The sequence below is a fragment of the Amblyomma americanum genome, chromosome 4 (genome assembly GCF_052857255.1).
Source record: "Amblyomma americanum isolate KBUSLIRL-KWMA chromosome 4, ASM5285725v1, whole genome shotgun sequence".
Classification (NCBI taxonomy): domain Eukaryota; kingdom Metazoa; phylum Arthropoda; class Arachnida; order Ixodida; family Ixodidae; genus Amblyomma; species Amblyomma americanum.
Genome location: NC_135500.1, coordinates 170,362,857 through 170,387,214, shown reverse-complemented (window position 1 = coordinate 170,387,214; position 24,358 = coordinate 170,362,857). Strand labels below are relative to the sequence as shown.

At 44.6% G+C, this 24,358-nt stretch overlaps 2 protein-coding genes across 6 annotated transcripts in view; both read left to right on the top strand.

Moving 5' to 3' along the window:
- Positions 1-16,308, top strand: part of Liprin-alpha (PTPRF interacting protein alpha) — a 77,942-nt gene extending 61,634 nt beyond the window's left edge. For both annotated transcript variants that reach the window (XM_077662204.1, XM_077662203.1), the window contains 3 exons: positions 3,051-3,226; positions 9,264-9,332; positions 10,242-16,308. In XM_077662204.1, the coding sequence (XP_077518330.1) occupies positions 3,051-3,226; positions 9,264-9,332; positions 10,242-10,298 (302 nt within the window). In that variant the 3' untranslated portion in view covers positions 10,299-16,308. The remainder of the gene's footprint in view (positions 1-3,050; positions 3,227-9,263; positions 9,333-10,241) is intronic.
- Positions 16,309-17,185: 877 nt separating this feature from the next.
- Rab3-GEF (Rab3 GDP-GTP exchange factor) overlaps positions 17,186-24,358 on the top strand; it is an 84,544-nt gene continuing 77,371 nt past the window's right edge. For 3 of the 4 annotated variants that reach the window (XM_077662202.1, XM_077662201.1, XM_077662199.1), the window contains exons 1-3: positions 17,186-17,343; positions 21,103-22,401; positions 23,419-23,560. In XM_077662202.1, the coding sequence (XP_077518328.1) occupies positions 21,812-22,401; positions 23,419-23,560 (732 nt within the window). In that variant the 5' untranslated portion in view covers positions 17,186-17,343; positions 21,103-21,811. Of the gene's footprint in view, positions 17,344-18,585; positions 18,739-21,102; positions 22,402-23,418; positions 23,561-24,358 lie in introns of those variants that run through there. The other variant, XM_077662200.1, reaches the window with a different exon arrangement.

Here is a 24,358-nt window from a genome sequence, read left to right as displayed (position 1 = left end):
GTTTCTCTTCGACCCAAGAATTGGCAGCATCGCTGTCCGCAGAAGAGGACTCACCACTTATTATCTTTCCAACGATGCCATACCTGTTTTTGAAGCCTTGAAGCCATCCGTTGCTCACCTTTAGGTCATGAAATCCTAAGATACAGGCGTAATCCCGTGCCTTTTGCTGCAAGAGAGCGCCGCTGATAGGAAGATTTCTAGCTCTCATGTCCATGAACCATGTGAATACAGCCTTGTCCACGTCGGTGTATGTTGACGGCTTTAGCTTCTTCTTTTTGCCGCTAGTACCGGACTCCACTGCACCGCGAATCGCATCTTTCGCGTTGAGTATCGTAGAGAGAGAGCTCGCTGGGATTTCAAATCTGGCAGCTACATCCTTCTTTTTTTCGCCTGCAGCAACGGCGTCCAGAATAGCAATTTTGTCCTCAAGAGACAATATTTTCCGTTTCTTCGTAGACGCATTCATTCTCGATGTGTCAAAGCACTAACGCGACCCGGCGCACAGATATACGAAGTCGAGAACAAAGCACGCACACGCCGGCACGGCGAAGGCAGCGAAGGGAACAAAGAAACAGATTCGGAAAGCGCCAGCTGAAAACAAGTTTTTTTTAGAAACGCGTGTAGTGCCACCTAGTGTCACGCATACGAAGTGAAGTGATTTCTCCAGCGGCCAAAGAGTGGCGCTGCCGGCGCGGAAGCAATAAAGCGGCGCCTGTGCATTATCATCATCACCACCGAGCGGACGGGTGATGATGCTCGCTCGCCGCCGCTGCGAATGTTTTTTTGAGGCGTTCATCGTTCTTGATCATTAACTAACGAAGCAATTGGCACAATTTAGCTCTATGTTCTTAAAATATGGGGAAAAAAGACGAGGCGGTCGACGGGGCAAATTCGTTATTTGGAGGTTCTCTCGCACGGCCACTTTGTTACTTTGAGGTCACAAATACATGGATTTCTATGGGACTGGAGACGGGGAATAGAAAAACTTCGTAAAATCGAGGAATTCGTTGTACGGAGGTTCGTTATAGACAGGTTTAACTGTATGCCCAATTTATATTACATCATAATTTAAAAAACAATACATCTCTTGGTGCAGAGTTGTCAGCTGTGGGTTGCTTTCATTCAGTGTTGCCCAGCCTGCCTTGCCTCTTTCGATTGTGCCAGTGCACAAGGAGGTACACTGCAGGAAAGGTATGAAGGGCAATGCATCTTCCGAGATATTTGAGCATACCTTCGGGTATTTGGAAGTTGATGCATGGCGTCCAGTGGGCGGAAAAAACTGCGACACAATTATAGTGAAACCTCAATGTAACAAACGGATATTATGAATTGTTGGCTATATCGAACTCTTCCTAAATATTTTTGATAAAAACATAATTTATACAGTCGGACCCCGCTACAACTAACGTCGCTTCAGCGAAATAGTTCCACTTCCCCGTCAGCTCGCCATAGAAAGTAATGGAACAAATTTCTCACCATAACGAACCATTTTTGGGGTGTGTTTCCACTTCAACGAAATTTTTGCTATGCGAAGCTGGGTTTAAAAATCTATCTTAAATAAAACAAGCATATCGCCGCCCATCTGTGTACTTCTGCAGGTCACGCTGCTTTGTTTCACTAAACTTTCGCTGGAACCAATTGATCCACTTATTCAAACGCACATGAGGACCGCCATTGCTTGGTGGTGATGACCATCGGGCCGGCTGGCTTGCGGCAAGACGCGGTTGCAAGCTCCAGTTTTTTTCCAAGCCAGAGCTGCAACCAATCCGTCGCCAAAGGACGCAGCAGCCTGGCAACAGCAGCAGCTCGTTTGCCCTAGTTTTTTTCACTCGTGCTTGTGCGCTGCAATTGACACAAGCACAGCGGCTTTGTCTAAGAAGCGAAAGTTCTTTTATTCCAAGGAGCAGAGTGGTGAAGCCATAATTGATGGCGTTCGCCACAGCGACGCCTCATCAGATGATGACAGCGACGCAGAGGATTTAGCACCACCATCTGCACTAAAAGTGATGGAAGTATTTGATGTGCTCCGCAGATTTATTGGTGCTCACGATGACGATGTCACGATGCAGCTGCTCACCGAGTGCGAAAGTCGCGCCATGGCACTCGTGGCAGAAAAAAAGCAGAAGAAGCTGACCGACTTCTTTGGAAATAAATGATGTTTTGGGATTATGTTGTCCAACTTAACAATGTTCTTGCGCTGATTTCGCCGCAACAAAAATTCCCCTTCAACGAAATTTTCCGCGCACCCCGTGAATTTCGTTGTAGCGGGGTTCGACTGTATATTGAACACAGTTGGCTCTAAAATGGATGTATTGAACTCTCCAATGCCAAGCAGCGCCCATTCGAATGGCAGGTGTCAGGCTTCGCCGCACTACGCAAATGACTGGTGGTGATGTGGCAAGCATTCGCTCCAAGTTTCATGCTTTGACTTCGCACTAGTGTTCTTTTCTTGCGCTTGTCAAACAGCGCCATAAAAGATGGAGTGGCGCGGAGGGTTGGAGGCCAAGCGGTCAGCAGGCATTACACCTCTCGCATTCAGTGACAGCGTCCCGGAATTATCGGTGTGGGCAATTGTTAACCTTGCAGTAACCAACGTGTGCTATGTCGGCTGTCACAGAGGTGCGGATAACAGCAGGAGTGCTCGCTGTAATGTACCAATTTTCATGCTACATAGCTGGGATGTGGTGAAGCCACCCTAGCTGGCGTTTGGGTTTTTGCAGTCTCTAGAATCACTGCGAGCACCCTTGAAATGGAGCTAAATCTTTGGAAAAGGTCTCCCCATTTTGATAGTATGCATTGTCTGAGTTGGCGTTTGTTTGCTGGCTAAACTGCACTGCTTTTGTGCGTTTTTGATGAAATTTTATATTATGAATTTCGGCTGTATCGAACTAGCTTATGATTTTTTACTTGCTTGCTATAACGAGGTTTGACTGTATCAAGCATGCTACACTTGCGCCTTCAGTCTCGTGTTTTTCTCACCCAGCATGCAGTACTGCTGGTTGTAGTCTGTGGTTATCCATAGCGCCAACACTTTTCCTTCCCCCTTGTAGATGTGGTGGTGTGGTCCAATGAGCGAGTGATCAAGTGGGTGAACAGCATTGGGCTGCGTGAGTACTCCAACAACCTGCTGGAATCAGGGGTGCACGGAGGCCTGGTTGCCCTCGACGACACCTTCGACCACTCTGCCCTGGCCCTGGCACTGCAGATACCCACGCAGAACATTCAGGTCAGGAACCAAGAAGGCCTCGGTGCATTACTAAGTTTGTGCCTAGGTGTACAGTGTTTATCAAAAGCAAGAAGCTCAATGTGTTTTCCTCTAAGCGTGTAAAGTGGGACTCCTATAGCACCCGTGGAAGTTTTAACTATTAGATGGGTGAGGACAAGATATCCTCTGACATTCAAGAGATCTGGGACACTGGCAATGAATAATGAGCCACACAGCATTGCCAGGAACACAAGCCTCTTGGGTTTTAAACTTGACAAAGCCTGTACTTGACTTAATGCTGAGAAAAATTAGTGTACATAAAACTTTGCTTTAAGAAGACCGTTTGCGCTGTCAGCTGTAATAAGAAAGTGGTTCAACTGAAAATCGCAGTTAAATGAAAATTTATTGATTGCAGGAATAATCGAATGCTGTTGTTTTTTGGCACGGTCTCTGCTGCGCATCATGTAAGCTTACTGGCTTTCTAGAAGTTTGTAAATGCCTTTAGAAGAAAAAAAAAGTGGCTTGGTTATAACTCAGAGGGAACTTTTTCCCTCTCGTCACCCATTTCAACAGTCTAAAAATGTGGTGGCCGCTGGGAGCGAGGTTGTGGCGCTATGGCAGATGTGGGAGGCACTCAAAATTCAGGTCTTTGGCTGCTGGTGCAGTTGCATGGGCAGTACAAGGCCACACATTGTCAAGAGTCTACTCAGGAGGCCATGTCTTTTCAGTGATTGCAGGTCACAGGTGACTCTTCAGGGGCTCTGGTGTATTGGAGAGATGACAGCTTTTTCTTGGGACTTATAGTGCTCCAAAATTACTGCTTTTCATCCCTGAACGGGGTCAACATTACTTTCCTATCGGATGGCCAAGTCTAGAGCTATTGCATCCTTGGTGAACTTGTTTGATGCGTACTTTGTTACCGGCTGGAGATAGTGCACCGAACTCTCACCTCGCTTTACGGTCGGGGCTTTGTTATAATTGTGCAAATCCAGTATCTCTTTTTTCCTCAGGCAGATAGCTTTATTACTGCTGGTCAGGCATGCAAATGACAGCATTTTCTTGGCATGCTGTCTGTGCTGCTGTCCTCCCACTGGCACCTGCCATTTGTGAGTCTGTTGGAAAAGCGTGACAGCTTCAGTCTGTCTGCTGTGTCATTATGATAGTAGAAGTGACGTGACATCTGCATGAAGCAAGGGTGGGCATTCAAAAAGGGATCTGAAATGGCTAACAGGTTCCTTTCCAAGACTCTAGGTTTACTGGTCTGTATATAGAGCAGCTATGTTTGCATAAGATGATCATCAGAATTTTGTCTAATAATTGGGTTGGTTTATTTGCCGTGTGCTGATCCTGATCATTAGAGGGAAATAACTAGAAGAATAAGAATGGGGTTGAGCGCATACATCAGGTTCTCTCAGATCATGAATGGCAGTTTGCCAATATCCCTGAAGAGAAAAGTATACAACAGCTGTACCTTAGCGGTACTCACCAATGGGGCAGAAACTTGGAGGCTAAAAAAAGGGTTCAGCTCAAGTTAAGGACAACGCAGCGACCTATGGAAAGAAAAATTATAGGTGTTACGTTAAAGGTGCACTAAAGAGGAATTTGAACTCGTCTTTTTACCGCGAGAACTTTATCTACACATTCCGAGCATTCTTAGAAACTTCAAGTTATTGTCCTATGCGGCCGGTTTCCCTAATTTAAATTGGATTAAACGTCCCAGCTCCCACCTTTTTTCGAAATCAATGCTGAAGGTAGGAGGAGTCGACCAACGCATGGAGTGCCTTTCAGCCAGACCTGTGGTGGCTTCGCTTTCACTTTTATTCTCTTTTTTGGGTTTCTTTGGTAAAATAGTTTTTCGGTCGCAGGCAACATAGCCGCAAATTAGGCCCACGGAAGTAAAAATACGCGTGGACTCTTTGATTTACGTATCACTCTGGCGATGCAAGAGCGGCAAGCCGCCATGGGACTGGCTGAAAGGCGTTCCACGCATTGGTTGACTCCTCCTACCCTCAGCATTGAGTTAAAAAAAAAGCGGGAGCCGGGACGTTTAATCCGATTTAAATTAGGGAAATCGGCTGCACAGCACAATAATTTGAGATTTCTAAGAGTGCTGGGAAACTGGGAACTTGTATGTCAAGTTCCCGCGGTAAAAAGACAAGTTCAGATTCCTCTTTAGTGCACCTTTAAGGGACCAGAAGCGGGCAGAGTGGGCGAGGTAACAAATGCGGGTTAATGACATCTTAGTCGAAATCAAGATGAAGAAATGGACTTGGGCGGGGCATGTAATGCGAAGGCAAGATAACCGCTGGTTCTTAAAGGTAACAATAGTAGATTTCAAGAGAAGGCAAGCGTAGTAGGGGTTGGCGGAAATTTAAATGGGTGGTTGAGATGGAAGACGCAGGTTAGCAAGGATAGGATACAGTGGCCGCAACTGGCAAAAGACAGGGTTAATTGGAGAGACATGGAAGAGGCCTTGCCCTGCAGTGGTCGTAGTCAGGCTGACGATGATGATTTGCCATGCTCAAAAAGTGTTTCAGTAACACAAAATGAACGTTACTTATCAGGTCCTTTTTTTATTTCAGATTAGGCAGTTAAATGCAGATATTTTGTGACTACATTTTTTTTGTATTCAGTGGTGAAATGAAATTGAAATTCGTTTTTGGGGAAAGGAAATGGCAATGGCGCAGTATCCAGTATCTGTCTGGCATCTGGGCACTGTAAGGGAAGGGATAAAGGAGGGACTGAGAGAAAAAAGGAATAAAGGTGTGTGGTGCGGCAGTGGAAGGCTCAGGAATAATTTCAAACTCCTGGGGATCTTTAACATGCACTGATGCACTGACATCCCACAGCACATGGGCGCTGTTGCGTTTTGCCTCCATGGAAACATGGCTGCCGCAGTCGGGTTCGAACCCAGGTACTCTGGATCAGTAGCCGAGCGCACTGACCACTGAGCCACTGCAGCGGGTATATTCAGTGGTGAATAAAATTGGTTTTATGTGAATCAGTTGAAGCTAGCTAGCTAGCTAGCTCACTGTTCCAGCTACTGTTTTGCTGTTCATCATATAGATAATTGTCTCATCATGGCAGATAACAATTCTTATTTTTAGCATGTTGTTGGTAGCTCACTGGAGTTAACAGAAATGTTGTGGCACTGCAAGTTGCTCTGAGCTTGCTGACTGAGTGCCTGACACGAACAGGTGACTTTGTGTCATACTTTTCAAAAGTGTAAGTTTGCTTTTCCCCCTTACGCATTGATCAACAGATGGCATCGCCGGCCATCAGTCATATAAGAATGGAGGGCTGAACGGGCCAGCCAGTTCTTGGTAACTGTACAGTCATATCTCGTTACAGCGAACCTCAGATTAACGATTTTTTCAGAATTACGAACATTTCAAAAATCTCCTTCCGAAGGCCTATGCTTTCAATGTAAAAATTTTTCAATACTACGAATTTCAAAATACCGAATAACTCAGAATAACGACTGCAATTTTATCGCTGTCACTCAAGTTAAATACCTCATTACTACGAATTTACATCCACCGTAGAAAGGAAAGCGGCAAGTTCGGAACCGATCTAGGGCGTGGCCTCCGCTATTGGCTCCAGCAGCGCTGCCGGAGCCAATCGCAGAGGCCACGTCTGGGGAAACGAGGTACGGGTTTCGTAGCCAAATCTAAATCCAAACGTGCAGGTAGAATGTGTAACTAGGCCTACTTTTTCTTGCGCACTACTCTGAGCCTGCAGAGCACCCGCGCCGTTGTCTCTCTCAGGTTGGTGAGGACGTGTTGATATTCGGCTGCCGCGCGATCACTCTGCCCCTCGGACGACGATGAATTCTGCGGTGCCCACCAAAAATAAGCGAAAGCAGTTTTCGCTGCAGGATAAAGTCATCATTCTTCGGGACATTGATGCCGCGAAAAGGCAGATCGACGTGGGCAAGGAGCTTGGAGTGGCGCCGTCGACCATTGCGACCATCTTGAAGGATCGTGCGAAAATAGTTGAGCTTCACCAGGGGTCTCAGCTTGCTCCAAGCAGGAAACAGCTGCGGCTTGGGAATTTTCAAAACGTTGATCAAGCAGTGTTGACGTGGTTCAAGGATGCCGGATTGCAAGGTGTGCCAGTGTCGGTGCCAATGCTACAGGAAAAAGCGCGGGAATTCGCCGCAGCTCTTGAAGTCGCTGGTTTTGAAGCAAGTGCCGGGTGGCTCTACCGTTTTTGTCAGAGAAATGGGATCACTTGGCAGACGGCCTCCGGAGAAGAAAAAGCAGCGGATGCACAGGGTGCCACTGCGTGGACGAACGGCTACTTTCAAGAAATTGTGCAATCTTACGCTGAGGATGTTATTTTTAACGCCGATGAGACCGCGTGCTTTCTGTCAGCTCCTCCCTGAGAAAACGATGCATTTTAAGGGCATGAAGTGCAAAGGCAGGAAGAAAGCGAAGGTTCGCATTTCCGTGCTGCTCGCCTGTAATGCAACTGGCACGAAGAAGCTCAGGCCTCTCGTCATTGGGAAATTTTAAAACCTCGTTGCATGAAAAATGTAGTGTCGCTGCCGTGTGATTACCGAGCCAACAGCCGTGCTTGGATGACGAGTGATATCTTCTCTGAGTGGCTCCTCAAGGTCGACAGCGAAATGAAGAAGGAAGGCAAGAAAATCCTGATGATTGTTGACAACTGTTCGGCGCACTTGTGAACATTCGATAAATGTGTGCCTCGAGCTCTTGCCCCAGAATTGCACTTCACTACTCCTGCCTCTGGATCAGGGGATAATTAAGAGCGTGAAGACAGAATTTCAAAGGCGTTTAGTTCAGCGGCTGCTAATTAACCTTTAAATGAACCAGCCAACAGCAATAAATGTCAAGCAGGCCGCGGAGATGCTCACCGGGTCGTGGTAGATGGTTAGGCCTACCACCATTCGAAACTGCTGGAGGAAGGCAAGTTTACTGAAGATGCCAGCCCATCCGCAAGATCGTGAATACAAAGACAACGACTACGCAAGCGAGTTGTGGGAGGAGGCGCAAGAAAATCTCTCCATAGACCCTTCGGTCACATTCGATGATTATGTCGAGTGCTATGCGGCTGTGTGGACGGTGGCGGAGCTAACAACTGAGGACATTGTGAGCAGCGTTCGCGAGCCGGAGGATGGCAGTGACGACGACGACGTGGAGGCAGAGATTGCTGATCGTCCGGACGACTGCGTCTCAAGCTCTGATGTCTTGAACGCCATTGGGAAGGTGCAAGTCTTCCTTGGAGCTTCTGTCAGTGTGCCCGAGGCGGTACACAAGAAAGTCGACGACATCGAGTCGTTTGTCTTGCACCGTTCGTCCTCCACAAAGCAGAAAAATATCATTGATTTTTTTCAAATAAATGCTGTGTGTTCAACCATGTGTATTTATTGGCCGGAAATTACTATTTCCAAGCGTACCCGCTGCTGTAGAGCTGAGGTAGGTGATCTCTAATTATTGCCACTACTCTACGCGATTTTCACTGTAACGATATTTCAAAATAACGAATGAATTTCAGTGGTCCCTTGAAATTCGTTATATCGAGATTTGACTGTACTTGGCATTGTCATGGGAACCACATAAACATCTTCCACATCATAAAATCCATGAACTGTGCCTGCATTTGCTGCACTGAAAATTGGTGGCCCCCCTACATTACTTGTGCATGCACCATGGTCATGAAGGTAGCCTAACATTTTTGAAAAATGGGCTATTGGCAGTATGCTCTGCAGAGAAGCTCGCTTCTGGAGGTCATTTCTTCATATATGAGCAATGGAGAGGTCTGATAGTGCAATTTGGCATGTGCACTCACTGCCTTTACACTGAGGCCTTCATGTGAAGTCTAACATTGCTTCTGCCAAGGTAACAAATTATAAACAAGCAGAGTGAAACAACTGTTGTAACTGGAACTGAACAAGTTTACGCACAGTGAATCACTTGTAGAGTCTGTGTACTTGCCGGCTACCTAGCCTTGCTGAACAGACTCCGAAGAGACTTGTTGCTGATGCCCACTTCACCATGGCCTGGTTCTGATGAGCATACATTTCTATTTGCAGGTACGGCAGCTACTTGAGCACGAGTTTAGTAACCTTCTTATCATGGGGACTGAAAGGAGACCTGACGATGTAAGTCTGCCTTTCCTCACTTTGCATGTCACAGTGAATGTCTGCTTTGGCTTGTTTACTTTGTGGCATTGCATAGTACACTGTACTACTGTGTGTTATAGTATTAAACTGTTGTATCTGCAGCAGGGCTTCCTTATCGTTTGTAAAATTGTGATTAATATAGATTAATGGGAACAGACCTGGCACACCTTAAGGGCACTGGATAGATTGAAAACTTTTGTGCCCACACAGGTGCCGTAAGAATTTTTGCTTAGCGTAGCACTGTTTTGCGGGGCAACTGGATCACAAATGCAATCCAGTTGCTTTCCTTTTTTGGTCATAGTTTGTGAAGCAAAGAACAACAAAATAATTGTGTGGCAGTGATACAGGAAAGAGCACGCCTGCCACATGTACTTGCACTGGCTTCAAGGTCACTTTGTGTGCCAGCTGCGAGGAAGTGATTGCGAAAAACGGATGCCATACAGGCATAAACCAAAGGATGAAAGGTTGCTTTTTTTAACTGCTCATAGCAGTGTTTGCGCTCAGTCTATGCAGCGTTACATTGTTCGGCCATGTATTCTCTTGTCCACTCTATTGTCCACTCTATTGTCCACTCTATTGTGCACTGCTGTACACACAAGTCCGCAGTCTATTTGTGCCATTATCAGGCTTAAACCAACACCATGTTTACAAACATAGGGTGCACTTGCAGACGCTCGCAGGGTATCGGTGGTGCTGTCGTCTGCTACGGTATGCGGTTCGCTTATCATGCCATTTGAGAACTGCCTTTTATGTACAGCTGTGTAGCCTGTATAATTTGAACTACTGTTTTTGCGAGTTCAGAAAGAGCGTGAAGGAAAAATTGCTGCTTTTTAAATCACTGGATGTTCATCCTGATCCTTTCTTTCTTCTGCTCTTCTAATGCTCTAGGGACCCAAGCACATGGGCGCAGCATTGCCAGGTCTTCAGGGAGATCGCCTTGTGTGATGAGATAGCTTGTAAAAAAAAATAGCTGCTCTCTTCAGGCGGAGACCTGCGACAAGAAATTCATTCTGGCAACTCAATGGGACTACTACTTCGCGTGGCTTGTTTCACTTCATCGTTGGAAAGGTGCAGACTGTTTTCAGTGATGGCAGTGTTTCGCAGTGTGTGCGTGCAAGGATTAATGACACACTGTCATTCTCCACACCTTGTTTTTCTTGCCCTGGCTTTTTATTTTTTACCGAGGACATGTTGAGAACCTTACTGGTCCTTATTTTTAATGAAGTAATGTATTACCGGAGACTTTTTCTTTCTTTGTTTCAACCTCGATTGGTTCTGCAAGTCATTGACTAGATGGGTGCACTGACAGGCCAAATGTGTTGCACATCATCACTTCATCAGACCATACACAGGCTTGCTTGAAAAGACGTTGGTAGGGGTTAGGTTTTCATGGTCATGCAACGGCTTTTTTTTTTTTGTAGCGTGTAACTCATTAGTGTATATGAAAATCATTTTGTCCCTCTTTATGATTTAAGACCTTTAATTAGCTCCTGCCTCTTGTCTTAGGTACCAGTTTTAAAGTCAACAACAGAGTTTTAGTGAAGCATTTTGCTGTGCTGTGAAGACAAGGTTCCCAGTGTTATGTACTGCACTGCTCTTTTTTTCAGTGTTTGTACATCCTGGCTTCTCCATAATCAGACCACCAGCAGAGTCTTGTCTGAACTAGTGCACTGTGTGGGGTCCTAGCCATATTCCTAGCCAAATTCATGAAAGTGGGAGGTTCTGATGGTTTTGCTGGGGTAAAGAAGGCATGTAACTAGAATAACCGTCAAAGGTATTTCATACTTGGCACATTTTCATAAGCTGTATTGCATTGACTTTTGCTCAAAGTTTATTGTAACCAAAAAGTTGTCATGCAGCAGTCTTTAAATTGCACAGGCATGCTCACTGATTAGGTGATATAGCTGTGATTACTTCATATAGGCCTGGAATTTTCATGTTGAGGCAAAGGAAGGCAAAGGAAGGATTTCTTTCAGTTCTGGCACATCTTGCAAGTTGGAAAAAGACATAGTGTTACCACATGACTTGTGCCAGTTTGGTATTTGACTATTTCCACTTCCGATTGGAAAGTAGACCTCCGTGCTATCCAAGCTCCCACTTCTTTTATGCCATGGCTGGCTGTTGCTTGTAAGGTTGTACTAAGTTATGTTGCAGTAATAGCCACATTAATTAAAGAATGCTACACAACTGACTGCATTCCAGATTCCATGTAAATAGCTTCAAAACTGAGCAGCTAATTTCACATAACCTAACATTGCAATGCGTGCACACATTGAAAAACTGAAACTTGTTAAACCATACAAAATTTAACCCTGTCCTGTGCTTTTTGTTTTCAAATCTTATGAGTTTACTGCCATTCCACTCATTGTCAAGCCTTAAATGTTTTAACTACACTTCAATGAGTTATGTTTCTCGACTTTAGAAAAGAAATGAATAAAATAAAGTAATTCTTCAGGCAAAGGAGGCACTGTTAAGAAACCAGACCGGTAACGGTTACTTTTTTTTGTGTACCTATGGCTTGCCCACGGGTGGCTTAGATTTATGGTCAATTTTCTAGAATTGCTTGACCATATTGAAGACAAAATTTCAACCTTTGCAGCAGATACTTGTTGCAATGTATGATGTCTGCTTAGAATGCCAGCAGATGTGTTTACATGTAAACTCATAACTGGGCTTGACGGGTCAGCAATGCATTACAAGAACTCAGTTTCTTCCTCTTAGCTGGTCATGTGAATGAGTTGTCCTGTACACGCTTTTATGTCTTTAAAGTGTCTGTTTTGTAAGCAGCTATTATGTGAAGTTTCTTATTTATGCTGCTGTTTTCCTTTCTTTTTGTACATAATGGTATTTATGTGTTTCCATAGCAGCCTGTAGTTCTTGTGACAGCACTCTGGGCCATGTTAAACGTGGTTTCATTTCTAGTTCTGATTTTTTGCATATCAGCTGTTTTTTTATGTTATGTGGTGTGCTTCCCTGTGTGTGCATAATAGTGTAATATATAATAGTGCACAGTGCTCGAAGCACATCATTTGTGAGTTTAGTATTTTTTGCACCCTGCTTCTTCTTTTTTTTAAGTCTTGTCATGCTACTGGTAAAACTAGTCAGGCAGCGTAACCACCATACCCTATAGTAGTTTATAGTGCTGTGTTTAGCCGACGTTCTGTTGTGTTCACTGGCTGCAGGATTCTATGATGGAAATAATGCAAACATTTCTTGTCCTTCCTTGTTTTCTTCTTTTTTTTTTATGTCCTCTGCATACTTTAGAGGGGATCACGCCTCGGACCCTCTACTATCTCAAAGCCTGTAGTGCATGGATTCGTACTTGTCTCATGTATGCCAGCAGAAATGGCTGGAGGAATAATTACTTGTGAGGGTCAATTAATTTGCTTCAAAGCAAGCGGAATGTGTTAGACATTTGATGTTTTTTATATTTTTAAGTAACCTATGGCAACCATTGCATTTGTACCTTGAAAGATTTCATACAGCGGTTGAAGCACAGGGGCAGGCTAGTTGGTGATGCGAATTTTGCAACTTTGCGCCAACATAAAGGAAACCATATAAGAGACGACCCTGAATGGTATGTAGAAGAGAACCATGCAAGGTGATCATTGGGGTCGACAGCTTTTTTACTGCTGTAAATGAACATAAAAAGACTGGATGGAAACTAGATAAATGTGTGTTAGCGCATACTTGATGCTTGTGTGTGCATAACATGCATGTGCTAGCTACCCAGTCATGTATGCCTCTGTCTGGGTTCTGCCCCCACATTCTGTGTTCCCTTACTGCAGTAAAAAGAGTAGCTGATCTTTGGGCTGGGCTTGTACGCTCGAAAATACCAACCTTAACTTTGACACGCTCTTTCCTTTCTGCGTACTGCTGAGTGAAATCATTTGTGCGTATTGATTGGTAAAGCTGTTTGCTTTTGCCAAGTTATTCCTATGATATTGCATCTAATATGTTATTTACAATTGCCACTGTTTGCAGCAGCAGCCTTGATGCTGTCTGATTGCCATTTACACAGTGTCTCCAAGATATTGCATTTTTTGTTCAGTTTTCATTACATGCAGGAGCATGCGGGTCATGCTGAATGTATGGAGTGCACTGAATGAGGCTCTGTGGTTGAAATGTCATCAGCAGGGTTTTTTTTTTTTGAGTTTGAACATTGTAAAGGGTATGGAATACACACCTCAAGCTGTCATTTTGCGCGAAATCGCTGGTGTGGAAAGTGGGAAATAGTTTTGTGCACTGTGCCTCTGAACTCTGACAAAAGTTGGCTTCTAGGTAAGTCATAATATAGCATACTCTGGCGCTCTTTAGGTGATCATGCAGCTGTTTTTTTGCTTGTTACTGCGGTCAAACTTTTTTAGCAGCCCTTAATTTATACCTGAGTTCATCTCAGAAGCTCGAGAGCTTTGCATTCAGCTCTACAATTAAAAGTTGTGTTGCTAAACATCTCTAAGGGTCTCTTTGCCTACCAGAGGTGTCAGTGCAGACCAGTGACACATTCAGCTAAAAGCTAAAAATGATTGAGCTAACATGAACACTCCATGCAAGACCTCCTGCTCATCAGAGCAGTAAAACGTGATCAGTGCAAGCCCGATAACGTGAGAGCAATATACCTGTAGGAAGGTAAAGAATAGGTTATTGTGAAAATGTGTATTAAGCTGCTCCTCTTTTTGTATTAACTGCTGGATGCAAAACAAAAGCTACAGGAGAGTACTGGAATGTGGCTTGTGCATGTGTAACGATGAGTGTGTTTGGGAGAGCCACTTCAGACACGGTGTTTGTTTTGTGTCAGAGCAGGCAAAGCATGTTGGGAGATTTTTTTAGCATTGTCATATACGAGGAAAGAAAAATAGCCTGTGAGCGGAGTCGTCGCATACGAGCGTTGCATATCATGCATAGACAAGACTCATGCTGAGGGCATCTCTCAATTTTGGTTTGAGTTTGAGCTTTTTTTTCTTTCTCTCTCATTTTTTTTCTCTTCACCTCAGAATGCAAGTAATGCGTGCATAGATGCAAAATGCCTACATGAGTTTCGTGTTTTGCATAGACTGTTGGCTGTATGCCATTTTCTTTACGTTAGTGTCCTTAGTGTCCTCTTCCTGGTAAAATACTAGATAGAAACATGTGCTCTGCCATGCTTCTGCGTCACCGACTCAGGCTTTATGTAACTTATTTTTGCTTGTATTAGATGCTGAGTTTGCTCTACAGAATGCAATCCCAGAGCTGAAGAGGGTGGGAAGGACAGTGCTGAGTTGCTGTTTTTTTTTTTGGCATTCAAACCCAATTCCTTTTTGAGTCTAAGACAACTAGGTTCCAATTTGCAGCACTTATATAGAAATCAAACTTTTAGTCTGTGCTTTAAAGCCCCAATAAAGGCCCCTCGCCCATTTAAATGCCCCCTTCACTAAGTGCTGCTCTCATAGACTGGTTTCCAGCACACCACCAATGGAGTGGGACCGTGGTTACATGTGCTTGCAGTAGCTACATCTACAGTGCAGGATAATTAGCGCTGTCTGCAGTGAGCAGGTTGCTCTCGTCATTGGCTATTTCCCTCCTTCCCGTGAATCAAGCATTTTTGTTGCCGTGATGTGTTTCTTCAGAATCCAATTGTAGAAAACAAAATGCGCTTTGCCATTGGGTGCCACTGTTGTGTCTGAGGCCAAATAATGAGAACTTGTGTTTCTATACCGGCTCTGCATCTATATTTGAGTGGTGGCAACGGGGGCTGCTTTCTCTGAACATTACTGTATAGGACTTCAACTTTCATTCTTGGAACTGACAGCATGGAGAGCAGTGGGTCTGAGGTATGCTTTTTATGTTCATGTGGTGACTGAGCTTTGAGAGGGTCTGCCCTGGTGAGTTGGCTTGTTGTAGATGCGTGCTGGAAATCTTTCTGCATATTGTTGCGGAACAGCAAGGTGTTGCTTGTGTAAATTATTATGAAGAGTGCACGATGTGACCATATTTTTCAGGTGTTGAAAAAAGTGATTGTGTAAGATTGACAAGTTTATTCATGCGTTTCTCTTGGAAATGTGGGCCAGTTCAGTCTTCATGCTTTCAAGAGCAGTCTTGTTTGGTTTCGCATCGGATGTTGCTTGTTATGTACGCATGGTCTGTGTGTTCCAAGTATGTACCATCATTGTGAGTTACACTGAAAAAGTCACGTGCCTTCACCAGTGTATCAGTACACACCTTGGGATCTTGAGAGTTGTGCTTTTTAGGTGGTCGACCATTTGTTCTGTAACTGCACATTTCTTTTTGATGACATGAATTGACAGCCTCCCCGAAAGCCCGTTCTCCTCCTAGCCTAATTTATCTCATGAGATGATCATTCTTTCCAGAGCACAAGCGTAGATGTAGTTTTGTGTGCGTGTCGTGTGCATGTTTATAGAACCTTGAACTGAACAGTGCTACCTTGTGAAACATAGTTGTAAATACTGGTGTATATTTAATGTCCATGTCAGTGCCGGTCATTTTCTTTAAATGTATGTTTATTTTATACATATGTTTAATGTTTATCTTCTGTGTGTAGCTGGATTTTTTTTCTGCAGTTTTAGCTCTTGTTTCTTTGTTTTGTTGTCGTTCACATGCACTGAGTTGACTGCTACTGCTGCCTGCTGCTGTTTCTTGGCATGAACATAAGGTGCAGCGGCAGAATGTCATATGGACCCCAGGAATGCATTGTACATTTTTCGGGACGCTATATAGTAGAACTGCTGTCACGTACAAAAGGAAAAGTATTATACCTATACATGTTGCATTTATGTGCCAGCCAATTCCGTAGGACACGCATGTCTTCTGTAACGTATAAGAGAGGACCTTTGAATGGTGAGAGTGGCAGCATTGCGATGTACCAAAGCGCACGTGACTGAGCTGTGTGAATCTTGGGAGACCTTTTGCTCTCAAAAAGTCATTTCTTTTGTAAATAAAATTAACATCCAAGAAGAAAGATTTCCTTGTGTGCCTCATTCTTTCTTAGGCAGTGGTGATTGGTTGCAAGAGATATGGCAAAATGCGGGATTGCATGTGCGGCTGCATTAATTTTTGTTTGGTGTGGTGCACTCTGTTTCTATTAAATTAGTCGCTTACGTAAGAGGGACAGCATCTGCTGAGTCTGACCTGAAGCAAGAGGTGACGACTACGTGTTTTCCACAAAACTTGCGCGGCGAGGTATGCATTTTTTTAATTTCTAGGCGCCCGAAAAGGCCATGGAGTCGTGCGCACGCGCAAGAGGTGTCATTTTTCTTGAAGGACGGCATTCTTTGATCATATTTTCGGACTGTCAAACGCCAGTATGGCATCCGCAGAAACCATGGAAGATATGCTGCAAGATCGATTTTTTTTTTTTTTTTTGGCGGAGATCGGGCTGGTGGGCGCGCGTAGAAGCGAAGAACTTGCCGGCGCAATGTGACGTCACAAGACTAGTGGTTCGTTTAGTGGGGTCGATATAACCATATAACGCTGTTTAGATGCCCCTGAAGCTTGTCACCACGTTTTGTGCTGCTAAAGATTTAGCTCTAGGCACACCGGCTCTATTGGCCGTGTTTTATCAAACTTGCGACAGACGCCCGCTGGTCGCTCATAGCGAAGAGTGAGCTGATCCCGTTATAATTGCACGCGCAGCGAAGTAGTGCGCCCACAGTATTATATTGGCGAGCTACCCGTGACGCGTGTCATTATTCCAGGTGCAATTAGTTCACCGGCCGAATGTAAAATAGACCACAGTTATATCGGGGACCCTTTTCAGCGCTGTTTTTCTTCGCTCGTCGGATTAGTTCGATCCCCAGTGGCTGGGTAGTTCCTGACGTCACGTCTTTCGTGGCGCTGCAGTCAGTACGGCCAGTGCGGCGCTTCTCAGAGACGCGGAGTGTGTCGTGCCTTTCCTTCTCTGTGGACTGAGTTTCTGTTTGAATGATGGTTTGTCTCGTTTTTTGACAACTTAGTTACACCTGTTTGCTTCTGAAGATGTCACAGTCACAGGGAGGTAAGTGTCGCCTTTTGAGAAATGAGGACCCGATCGGACATCCGCAAGCGCTGCCTCCTTCCACCTACTCCGCGATGCGGCCTATGGCTCGCGAATGGCCGATTTTCTTGCTCTCCACCGTGTCGATTAGTGTCATTTATGCGTGCTATGACGGCCGGGAAATCGCATATTTTAAGGAGGCTGGCGGCGTTGGCATCAATATGGCTGTGTGGTAATTATGTGCCGAATGAAAGGAAATGGGCCGGAAGATCACAGGCTGTCGGGCGCGCGCTGCGCGGAGCGGCGCCGTATTGATTTTTCGGTCGATGGGGTTGGGCCCGCGCACTGGGCCCCCGAAGGTCGTTTGCCGCAGTGTTTGTCACCGGAGTCCTTTTAAGAGCGCAGTGGCCTAGTGGCACTGCTCTGCTAACATCCACTAACATCTTTGAGTTATTTCGCGTAGCCACAACTAGATTGCGCGTAAACGCTCGAAAGCACGTCAGATGATGTGAAATGGAAAGTGCTGCGATGAATTCGATATTTTTTTTTCCCACTTACACGCATCGTAAAGAATGTAATAAAAACCTAAGTTATGCGTGTTGCCATTGCGAGCTACTCTCACTTACGATTGTTCGTGTCATCGAAGTATTTCGGTTAGCAGTAGCACGGTTCGCGATGGGCGCGGCTCTGTGCCCGTCTGGTAGCAGCGTAGTTAACTAAATGTAAGGGAGGCGTATACTAGCGCTCTTACTAGGCGAGATCCGCCTACGTATTTTTTTTTTTTTTGCTGCGTTCTTAGGTAAAGTAATGGCAGTTCTCAAGAACGTCTTACGTGCGTAGGCGCGAGCGCCCGCGATGCATGTGCGCCTAGATCTTGACGCGCGCGCGCGGTTACTTATCGCAAGTTTAGGAACTGCGTCTATGAACGTGTGCATGCGTTTCCTGTAAGGAACGGCTAATCATAACACACTCTGTTTCGTGCGTTTGATGTCCTGCTTCACGTTGTGTATGTGGCACGCGTGATTTCGTGATCTTACGCGCATACAGTTGTGTGGCTGTCCAGTCTCTTGGGGATCGACGGCAGGTTGCGCTCACGATTACGATACTTCGACCGAGTATCGTTGTCCACGGCACGTTCTCTTTCTTAGAAGCCATCTATTGCGTCTGTCGTATATATATGCACCAATATGCGTATAGCATAAGCACTTGTCTTTCTGATTTGCTTGACCAGTTGCGTGTTTGACAGCTCGACATGTATTTCAGAAGCCGTTTCGATATGGCAGTATGAAGCTGTCTTATTAGGGCAGCGCTGCAACCTTTACACGCCTGTGTGGTAGTCGCCTACTCAAGTGCATGAAAATGCCTGCACTGAACTCTTGCGAACCAGTGGTTCAGTGCAGCCGGCTGGAAACGCGGGTGAGAACTGATGCGGCAGCTGTTCCCCACTCTGCAAAGAAAACAAAATATAACATGGGCTGTAGATCCGGGTGTAGTATTATGCACCACTTCGGCGGCATTACATTAAAATGCTGGCGCCAGGGCACTTTCAGGTAGCTCGAGGGGCGACATGCAGTAATATCTGAGAGTGCCGGCTAAAATATCTGCTTCACCAAAGTGTATCACACGTACATACATATAAGTTAAAGCTTGCTGCAGTTCCATGTTAAGCTTGTGCATGAAGTGAGGACATTTTAAAATCGAGTGAAGATGTTGCTTTCATATTTGTTGCTGTTGGTTAAGTATAAGAGCGTGCGCTTTTTTTTATTCACTTTATTTTTAGATTTTAAATATTCGAATTTCGGCCATCTGGGGTTCGTGCATACCGCTCACCGGAAGCTTGGTGCACATGTTTTTGCATTTTGCCTGCATAAAAATGAAGCAGCAGTGGCGGGGACCAAACCAGGAAATGCTCCGCTGTGACTGTGAGCACATTTTAATGGGCGCAGAATGCAAAAACTCCTATGTACTGCGTTTTTGGTGCATTTCAAGTGCCCCTGATGGTTGAAATTGTTCCGGAGGCATATGGCATTCCTCGTAGCCCCATGCTGCTTTGACACTTAAGAACCCATTAATCAATGATTAAACTTTGTGTGAGGTTAATTACTATCCATAATTGAGGAAAGAAAGAATGTGTGAATTCGTTTGTTCTGTGTATTGTGCCTCTCAGAACAAATTTGTAGCTCTGCTAGCTGGGATCTTGAACTTGCTTCAGTATGATAAAGCACCACTTCAAAGTAGCTGTAGTCCACTTTATGGTTTAGGGGGGTTTAATGTCCCAAAGCGACTCAAGCTATGAGGGACGCCATAGGGAAGGGCTTCAAAAATTTCGACGACCTGGGGTTCTTTAACGCGCTCAAATACCACACAGTACACGGGCCTCTAGAATTTCGCCTTCATTGAAGTTCGTTTCTCCTTAAGTTCGATTAAAGCAGCTTTATATGACATAGGAAGGAAACGCTCTGATGTGACCTGAAACCTCAATGTTAAATTTGCCTTCTAATGTCACTGAGACCAATTTTTAAACGTGTACGCTTGTCATATTGCAAGTCTTGTACGCGTTTCCAGGTGTGACATGTGCAAGCTTGCTGATTTAAAAGTCTAAGAATTGTGGCCCATGGGTATGTTAATTGACATGTGTCATAAGGCAATTTCAGCTCTGAACACAGCTGTGCCATTTTGCAGTTACAGATGTGTTTTATAACTGTTTTCGTGCTGCTCTGGACATGATTTCATTCTTTTAAGCTTTTAAATTATTTTTAATTTCTTTTGTTTTCAGACTTTTTAATTTTGCCACTTACAGAGTTTGAAAAACATTTTTTACGGTCATGCTTTATCTGTAGCCTATCATTCCTGTCGCATTATTTTTTGTATTGTGGTCTCGAAAAAGAAAAAAACAAAAGCTTACTTGCACTTTCTTCTGGACACTTTTTTGGTTATTATTTTTGTTTGCTTGTAGCCGTCCAGTTCTTTTACTACAAAATCAATTTCCTATCTTCTTTGAAAATATCTACAAGCACAGCTACAGTCGGCTTACTTTGCGTACTCTTCTGCCTACCATGCTCAAACATCAGCCTTGCCTTTAACTACGTATTGTAATATTTCATTGAAGTTCCCCACTCTAGTGTTACAACACAAGTGTCAGGCTAGTGCTGCTAATCTTGCTTTGTTTGTATTCTGTCATCTGTGCCTTGCATTATTACAAACTTATGGTGCCTCACATTATTCTGTCTGCTATTGCAGGCTCCTCATGCGCTACACTGACAAGTTTTTGCAAAATTAATCTTTGTCAGGCAAACAATGGTTGCTTAGTGGTTGATTAATGAATTATCTCTATGGTCCTATTTTGTTAGTGTTCACTGAAGTGGCCTTTATTCGTTTTGAAAGTGGCACCTGTCAATTGGGATTAATTGATGAAAAATAAGTGCTACTTTTAATGTGGCTTTATGGTTTCTTTATCAGTGCTACCATACTGCATGCTATAAGCAATGCAATATAAGCTTCAGTTAACTGTGGTGGTGAATGTTAAATGCAGTAAATGGCACATCAGTGTTGTAAGCATGTTATAGTTACTATTAGTTTCCAAGAGAAGAGAAAAATGATTGCATTGGTATAGTTTGGGGCCAGAATCAGCGGTTATGTGTGTCTGTTATAATTGTCTGCATATAACTTTTTCTTGAGGTTTACTCAGCTGTGTGCTGTTTGTGTTTTCTGTGGTAAGCGGTATTTTTTCAGTGCACAGTGTAACATGTTTTTCATTCATTTCTTTCGCTTCTTGTGCAGTGCGAAGGAATGATTAAACCATGGCATCAGGGGGCACAGCACTTGCGGAGGAGACGCGGTGGGCCATCTTTCGAGCAACGGTGTTCATCAGCAATATAACGATCATGAAGCAGCCCTCACGCACGATCTACATCAACAGATAACTACAAATGAACTCCCTTTTTTTGCCCCTCCTTAGTTTTCATTTAGTTTCCTCTTCCCTTCGTTTTTATTGTTAATTATTGCCTGTTATCAGCTCAGTTTGCTCTTCAGGCTTTTAGTTCCTCCTCAAAGAAAGCTGCCTTTGGAGACCTTGCTTTTCGGAACATTTTGTGTACATATCTTGTTCTGCCAAAGTGCTTACTTAGGGTTCAGTGCTTTGAAGGTGTTTCTTTTTAACTTGGAACATTTTTTAAGTAATTGTGTGTTAAAGACGTTAATTTGAAAAAGGACTGCAACATCAACAAAAGTGTGATAGTCAAAGCAACTCGTATTAGCTGACGTCAACACCAACTTGTTCTTGGCGGGGGCTCTGCACTTTGGCAAGAGAAGAGGGCGTTCTAAGCACGACACAGCTAGGGAATCAAGAAAACCAGCGTTGGCAAAGTGAACTCTTCCCCTCCGCACAGCCCGTGGGATGTTTGTGCTGTGAAGTGTAGGCTGGAAGAGGGGCGCGAACTGTAGCAAAAGAAGGAAAGGGGGGAATCCCGCACACAGAGAGGCGTCGCTGATGGCCGACGCCGTGCGCAAGTACTTCTGCCCACGCCTGCTAGACTACATTGTTGTGTCTGGGGCACGCCAGCCCAACCGGAACCTGCCCGTCCAGCCACCAGAGCTACTGCGACGGTACCCTGTTGAGGACCACGCAGACTTCCCGCTTCCGACAGACGTGGTGTTCTTCTGCCAACCCGAGGGATGCCTCCTGGTTGGGCCCCGGCGCACGAGCCTCCGCGAGTCGACCCCGTTTGTCTTCTCACTGACGGAAAAAGACACGAGTCGCGTGCGGTACGGCATCTGCGTCAACTTCTTCCGGCCCATCGACCGGGCACCACTGCGTGCGCAGCGGTCATCGTCTGTCGAGAGTGGAGACGGAGGCAGTGGCGGCGTGCCCGAATACCCAGGTGGCCGGCCCATCCCAGCACCACGGGCCCGGCGACGCAAGCGCCTGTCGAGCCACTCGCTCGTGTCGCTGTGCATCATCAGCCACCACCCGTTCTTCTCGACGTTCCGCGAGTGCCTTTTTGCGCTGCGCAAGCTGGTCGACTCGTCGCACGAGCGCCTGCTGCTTGGCTCGAGGATGGCCAACAGACTGCCCAGCAGGTATGACCTCATACTTGTTCATACCTAGTATACCAGCATGTATGAGTTTTGGTGTAGGATACTCTGTGGGCAGCATAGTGGGTCTCTTTCTTTCAAGTTAATTCATACCATGAAGCCATATCTGGTGCAGGCTCTTTCTCACCGCTAAACAGGGATAAGTGGAGAGTCAGACGTTGCATCATCAGCTCCTGGTCTCTGCTATTCCACACAACCTTTGAAGCACACTGACAAAAGAGGCAGGCTGAGAGTGTTGTGTAATTGCTTTTGCCTCGTCATACGTATGGTGCAGTTTCATAAAGAGTATGTTACTTGATGCATTTGTTAAGTGCTAATTTCATATACATAACATCAAGATGAAGGCAGGTCTTACAACTAAAATATAATTAAAGTATAGATGTGTTTTTCAGGCTTTTCAGCTGTTTCTTTATTTTGCCTTCAGATTTGCTAGCATCATAGAAAGGAACTAAGAATGAACTTTGCAAAGCGTGTAATACAAAAGTACGGTTGTAATATGTTAGAGGGAAAAAACAAGTAGGGAAATACACGAGATGCATGAGGCAAAGCATATGAAGAAGCGTGCATCAGTTTAAACGAAGCAAAAATACCAAGTAGGGTAATTAGGTCGAGTCTGGCCCACTCAAACCGCATGATCACATGACACATTCTCGAGAGTGCCTACTCCCCAATTTGCCTGTGTAACTTTCCTGTTGATTAATTAGAAACTGAATGCAGGGCTTTTAGTGATGTACCACGATACTGACACCCTTTTGTGGCAAGGAAGTCATGCAGCTAGTTCTGCAAAGAAACGTTGAAGCAGGGATAATTCAAGCAGAGTGGCTGTGAGTGAAAAGTTGTGAGAAGGATTCAAACGTAAGAGTTAGTAACAGCTGTGGGGAGGCAGGGACTCTCATTGATGCTGATTAAAGTGGTATGTGGGTGGTTCTAATCACATCATGCCCCTGGAAGGAACAAATACGTGTGGCATGCCATTGTTTTTCCTTTTTTCTTCTTTTGCAGAGACAACGTGTGGAATGTTTTCTTAGGCCGCATCTCTGAAGGGTACTCGAGTGCTGTCCTCCATGAAGTGAGAGAAATTGAAACTTGGATGTTGAAGCTGCTGAGTGCACCTGTTCCTGTGCCTGGCAAGACACGCGTTGAGGTTTGTCTTCCAATAGCTGCACATGTTATTGTAATAAAGGGAAGCTGCATTCGCAGGAGCACTTGATTCCTTTTGCTCCTTGAGAGTTTTGCTAGAAGATGTTTAGAAGTTATAAGAAAAGTAAAACTTACCAGCTCAAGGATGCCCATGACTACAACACATCTCTAAGAAATCAGTGATGAATTAATCATCATAATGTGTGTGTAGTCACAGCCTTTAATTTTGGAAGTGTGTGAATTGCCATTAGTCCTTAACTTTATGTTAGAACATATGGGACCTTCTTTTGTTTTTTGTACTTCATACTTTCATAATTTTCTATAATTTGTTGTTGGGCACTCTTCAGATTGCTACTTCACTATGTATGCGGTTGCTATTGTGACCTGTCTTTGATTATCAAATGCAAGTGGTGTGTTCTCTGAATGTCTTGGATTAGAGCACTTTAAGGGTGCCTTTTTCTACAGGAAATTTTGTGCATAGAAATTTTCTTTACAACAAGGAACAATTTTAATAACTTAAGACCTTCCTTCTGGCGGCTTAGTTGTAATCACAACAGCATTATGCACAATTGAAGCATAGTTGCACTAGGCCATTTTTACTGATGTCTGACTCAGAGGTATCATATTTCTAGTTTGGACACTACAAATTGGAAAGAACCAAAAACATCAATGCGTGAAGTGTAAAATGCTCAGTGATTGGACTGGCTTGTGTATCTTGTAGTATGCGAGCTGGTGTTTGCGTGCCTGCTACTTGTAGTGAAATTTAGCAGCAAAGATAATAGTAACATGATCTCAAAAAATA